At 46.7% G+C, this 6228-nt stretch overlaps 1 protein-coding gene across 1 annotated transcript; it reads right to left on the reverse strand.

Moving 5' to 3' along the window:
* Positions 1 to 4021: 4021 nt before the first annotated feature.
* LOC306930769 (UDP-N-acetylglucosamine transporter-like) lies at positions 4022 to 5176 on the reverse strand (the record flags this gene model as incomplete). Its single annotated transcript, XM_079511865.1, has 1 exon — positions 4022 to 5176. The coding sequence occupies one exon, from the start codon at positions 5174 to 5176 to the stop codon at positions 4022 to 4024; it is 1155 nt and encodes a 384-aa protein (XP_079367991.1).
* Positions 5177 to 6228: the final 1052 nt, after the last annotated feature.

Here is a 6228-nt window from a genome sequence, read left to right on the forward strand (position 1 = left end):
GCAGACACCCTGTTGCATGTATTTTTCAGAATGGACACAATTATTATAATTATTTTTATCGGTTATCGGCCATAACAGCAATTCATTATATCGGATATCGATATCGGCCAAAATGTGTCATCGGCACATCCCTAATGTGTGTTTCCTTATTTTTAGACAAGTCATATAGTCTGTTACAAAATAAATTGGTAAACATTTCAAAATAATACTGACATTTTTAGCTTGCGGCCCTTGGACTTTGAGCCATATCATAAGTTGTGTACTAGCCCTCGAAACAATACCACACATAGCCGTGGTTATCATAATCAACACATTCAGTAGGTTTTATAAACCAGGCTTTGTTTGCATTAATTAATGTGCTCAAGCCAGTGAAGAATGTGCTCAAATGCACAGCAGAATATAATGACGTACTAACGAGACCACCATCAATGCTGCTGAGCTGGAACAGAAATAAGGGGCAACTTTCTTTTTTAGCACATACTTTTACAAATCCCTCTTTTGACAATCAATACAGTCACATGAATGCGATTAGTGACACCATAATCAAGTGCCCCTTATAGCACAAACAGGCTTATTGACACGCCCACACACACACACACACACACACTTTAATCATTTATTTATGTCCACATAAGAGATACAATACAAGGACACAAATATTGTACAGAGTGCAATCAGCAAATCCCGGACAAATATACCCACACACCCTTCAGGGGTACAAGTAACAGCGTCTTCGCCATATTTGGCGGCTACCGATAGTGGAAGAGATTGCACAGACACGCACGCACTCACACACACACACACACACACACACACACACACACACACACACACACACACACACACACACACACACACACACACACACACACACACACACACACACACACACACACACACACACACACACACACACACACACACACACACACACACACACACACACACACACACACACACACACACACACACACACACACACACACGTCAGCAGAGCGAGAGCTTGCTCAGTGGTGGAAAGTTATAAAAGGGCTTTGATTTAAACGCATAGCAAGCAGCGAACCCAGCAAGGCTGGACTATACATAGCTACTGATTCTACTATATGTGCAGCGGCCTCTTGGGGTCATCTCCCATCTCGGATTTCCACACTTGCCTCATCCCATACAAGGCATTCCAGGCATGCAATAAGTCCCCCCCTGGACCTTCATTCCAGATATACATTCCACTCTACTCGTGCAATGCATTAACCACTTATCCCCCTATATGTTATATTTCCGGTGCTATTCTAAAATAGGCGATCTACAATCTCACAATGCATCAGATTTATTTTTCTTTTGAGGGGCGCAAGCACCCTCCAATACATGGCTCCTGAAGATTACATCATATGGCAGCCAAGTCTATGGGATTTGTTTGTTTGGAGCACTTTATTTTGACGTGAATCTTTGGCCAGCCAAGTCTATGGACTTTCATATTTTTTAGGGCACTTAATGACAATGTAAGACGTCATGTGGCCGATATAAATACATTCTGTAACTAATTTTGTTTCATACAAGAAACAAGCCAGGATGGATTAAAAAGTCCATATTACTGGCTGCCACCTCGTCATGTAGCAGCCAAGTCTATGGACCCCCCGGGGACGTACAAACAAACAATCTCTTCCCTTTGCTCTCACTCTCATGGAATACTACAAAACGCAAAAGAGCGCGCAAAAAACCTAAAAAACTAAACATTACACTATAATGTGAAGTGAGCGGTGCCGCCATGGAGACATTATTTGCATTGTAATCCTCATATAAGAACCTCATATAAGCCATTACACTCATATGGAATGATATGAAGAATCAACTGACTGAGAGAAAATGCTATTGTTACTGCTACTGAATTAGTTACATTTTCACTAGAAGCAGACTCCCTGACAATAACGCAGAGACATCTTGTTTATTTTTGGACCACAATGCGTATATGAGACGATTTTAAGATGAGCCCATGTTATTCTCCATAGAGAAATTACTTCCGTGAACCAGGGGAATCGAGGGGATGAGAGAGTGATGTCAGGACTTCATGTCTAAACTAAAGCCTGTATCCCATGCAGACAGACATACACACGCGGTCATTGGAGCGGTTAGGCACCGCTCAAAACGTCAAAAGGGATGTCACGCACTGCTTTACAACCTGTAAAACATGACAAATAAAACTGATTCTAAATTTCCAGTTAATCTCAATCAGACTGCAGATGGATGGCTGCTATAGTGGCTCACGACCAACATGAATGCTGGTCTCAGGGCTTAAAGGCTGTACATACCCTAATGTACATACAATTTAACATGGTTGTGACCAGCATTCAAAAGTTGCTTTTGAATGCTGGTCTCAGGGCAGCCAAATGCTATACATACACCAATGTTAAATTGCTGCTCTCAGGGCAGCTTTTGAATGCTGGTCTCAGGGCAGTTTAAATGCTATACATACAACCATGTTAAATTGCTGCTCTCAGGGCAGCATTTGAATGCTGGTCTCAGGGCAGCTTAAATGCTATACATACAACCATGTTAAATTGCTGCCCTGAGGGAGGTCTCAGGGCAGCTCAAATGCTATACATAGGCTACACCAATGTTAAATTGCTGCCCTGAGGGCAGCTTTTGAATGCTGGTCTCAGGGCAGCCAAATGCTATACATACACCAATTAACTTATTTTGGATAAAATATAAATCAATTCAGTTTTTCCTCTGGTGAAATGCTGGAGGTTGCACGATGGCATTCAGGCTCTCAATCAAATCTAGTCACAAATGGCCTCGGCCAGGGAGCAGAGAAGAAGGGAGGTGAAATGTCAGCCAGGCGTTCAGCCTCTGCCACACTTTCTATTCTTACTTTCACTCCATTTAATGATCATCTGTGTCAGATTAAGTAACCCCCACCCCTCTGTGAGACCTACACACACGTATGTACGAACCACGTGCGCACACGCACGCACACACACACACACACACGCACAATGATGTAGTCTTTACTGACCAGAGCTGAGAAGTGGCTTTTCGGTGAATTGAACCTGCTTTGGTCACCACACCACGTACAGTGCAGTCTGAAACAAATAAAGTTGTAACAACAATGCGGACACATTTCAAAGCCATATTTTTTGCATAAGGTGACTATTAAATTATACACATACCTTGAATGGAAGAAGCCGTATTTTTAAAGGATTAGTGATTCCACTATAATCTGGATTAATGTGGATTTTTTTGCATCACTGGTCTTTAGAAAGCTGCTTTGTTTCAATTCATTAAACTATACTCACAGCTGTGTGTGTGTGTATGTGTGTGTGTGTGTGTGTGTGTGTGTGTGTGTGTGTGTGTGTGTGTGTGTGTGTGTGTGTGTGTGTGTAGACGACTATGGAGCGAACAACATTGCAGACAATTCACACCCAGAATGACACGAGTACCGTACTGTGTACACGACTACACCGTAAGATCCTGAGCGTGTACAAATATGGTTTTATTTGTACATTTCCAGAGCCTGAATGTGGGTAAGGTTTTGAAGAAAAAGAAATACCATGTAATTTCTTTATAAAACGTAACCCTAACCCTAACATAACCCTAACCCCTCCCATAAGCCCTCCCCCATCATCATACAACGCACAGCTGTGGGCGAGGCTTAAATTCAGGTGGGTGGTGCTAGGTGAAAACCAGGTATAGGCCTACTTAATGAACTGGTGGGTGTGGCCACATAAAAACATAATTTTAACACTTTCTGTACACTTTTTATTGAAAAACATCTTCCTCCTATAATCATAGTACCTGATGATTATATTTTATCAACAGCACTCCATCTTTAACTGCCAATTATTTGGGGGCCCACTTGCAATACCTTCAGGACGCCGACCTACGGGTTGAGAATAACTGCTAGAATAGTTCCGGGTACTGTGTGTGTGTTATGCCGAGTGGGAACTTCGTCAGACCAGCAGTTGTCCAGAACCTGAAAGTCCAAACCTCTCTGTATTTGTCTGTCTCCATGTCTCCATCTCCTGGTCTAACCTGGCCATGCTCTCCTTACAAACTTCTTAGTTAAATAACTCTCGCTTGTAGCTGTGTATAGAAAAGTGGCAGAGAGGACCAGCACTGCTCCTGGGACGAAAACAATAGAGGGATGAAAGTCATCTAACCAGAAATATGAAACGAGCGCAATCAAGATGATCGACAGCGAGGTGGCGAACCCTTTGAGGATGTTGTCAGCGTATTTCATGACGGCCGATATGACTAGGCCACCCAGGGCCTGTAAGACTATGACCACCCACGTGATGCCGTCGTAGCCTTGAAACATCCCAGACTCTCTCACCTTGTGTCCGTCGTACACCATCATCCCTACGAGGCCGAACACGACGCTGAACAAACCGAGCTGCATGTTACGGACCAACAGACCGCTTTTGGTCTTCTTCATGATCTTCTCAAAGTAAACCCCGGCAAAGCCGCTGGTGACGCAGGCGGTCAGCACGGCTGCCAGTCCCATGAACTGGGAGCCGGCGGATAGCCGCTGCTCCGAGTCGCCCGTGGAGGAGGGGAGAGCGACCGGTTCGGCGGTGGCGTGCCACTGGACCAGCACTATGCCGGCCATCAGCATGAACAAGGAGTGCCACTGGTGGAGCTGGAGCCTCGTCCCCAGCATGGAGATGGAGAACAGCACCGTGGTGAGGATCTTCAGCTGGTACGTCACCTGGTAGGTGGCCGCGTCCAGGTTGGAGAGCGCCGCATACAGCAGGTTGTTCTGCAGGCTGTAGATGAGCGCGGGGATGGCCAGCTTCACCGTCTCGGCGGGCCTGCCCACGACCTCCTCCCGGAGCATGCGGCACAGCGAGCGGAGGCTGAAGCGGCGCTCCCAGGAGAGCAGCAGGACGCAGGCGAAGATCTTGAGCAGCTCGGCCGCCACCACGACGGAAGACGCCAGGTAGGGGGTCTGCGCCTGCCGCTGGGTGCTGCGCGAGTAGCGCACGGTGAGCACCAGGGTCACCGTCTGCACCACCAGCACCGCCAGCGACGCGGATTTCCGCCACGACCCGTAAGGCGGGGGGGAAGACGTCATCGGCTCCCCCCAAGGGCCAGCGGACACTGGCAACAAGGGAGAATCACTTCCGGCACTCTCGGCTCCAACCGGGAGCAGAAAGTCGTCGTCTGGTCTCTCGGTTGCCATGATGCTCTTGTGTTCGTTTGGAAAAGCGCAGTTCCTCTCTCTCTCAGTCACCGTCTCAGACTGAGAATCCTCCAACAGCTGAAAAGCAGAGTATCAGACCTGCACCATCAGTCAATCAATCAAGTGACTGATTTGATTTGGTCTCCCTTTTGTGCATGGAGATCATGATGATGTCATCGGTATGACATCACGGTACTGACATCATAGATTGGCCTCCACTTTGCGCTGTGATTGGATGAGATTTGCATAATGTTTGAGCCACATGAGTCAATATAGTGGCAAAGAGTGTGGGGTGAGGGAGGGATAGCAGGGGCGTGCAGAGGCGTGCAGGAGCTGAAGTCCCGTAAGAGGGCACTTTTGGGCAAAAATAGCAAAAATAGCAGAGCTACAAGCTCACAACGTGTCGAGAGCTTGTAGATCAGCTATTTTCGGGGCGCAACCCAGCACTCTTTAGCTAGTGGAGATGTGGTGTATACGACGTGAATTTTTTAAAACGAAGTTGTTGAACGCAAAATGCTGCGTTCAAGTTCAGGAGACTAGGAAGGAAAAAAGGCAATTCTCCTGAACGCTGCCTTCCGGCATTGAAAAGAGTGGTATTTTGCATTTCTTTCACCATTAGTAAATGCCGCATTCATGGTCTGGATAGGGCAGTTGTTTTACAGACGGCTAAAATGGCAGGGGCTGAAGCCCCCGTTGATGTCTATGTGTGCACGTCCCTGAGGGATAGGGAGGGGGAGAGAGGAGAAAGAAAGGGGTAGGGCGAGAGAGGAGAGGGGGTTAGGGTTAAAGGGAGGGAAGGAGAGGAGAGCTAGACATAAGTGGCAGTGAGTAGAGGGGAGAGAGAGAGAAGGGGGAGGGAGAGAGCGCGAGAAAGGAATGGAGGGCCACGCAGCATGGATGTGCAGGCCTATAGGGTTGTTAGAGGTTCGGGCCGCTATACCTCTATGGTTTGTAATTAATAATGGACCATGTGTTGTCATGTCTGATGTCACTGACGTGCCAATCATTGGCCTAAACCGGCACTTTAATGCAATCCAACGGTTACTAGTGTA

Source organism: Electrona antarctica, assembly GCF_951216825.1.
Source record: "Electrona antarctica genome assembly, chromosome: 10".
NCBI lineage: Eukaryota > Metazoa > Chordata > Actinopteri > Myctophiformes > Myctophidae > Electrona > Electrona antarctica.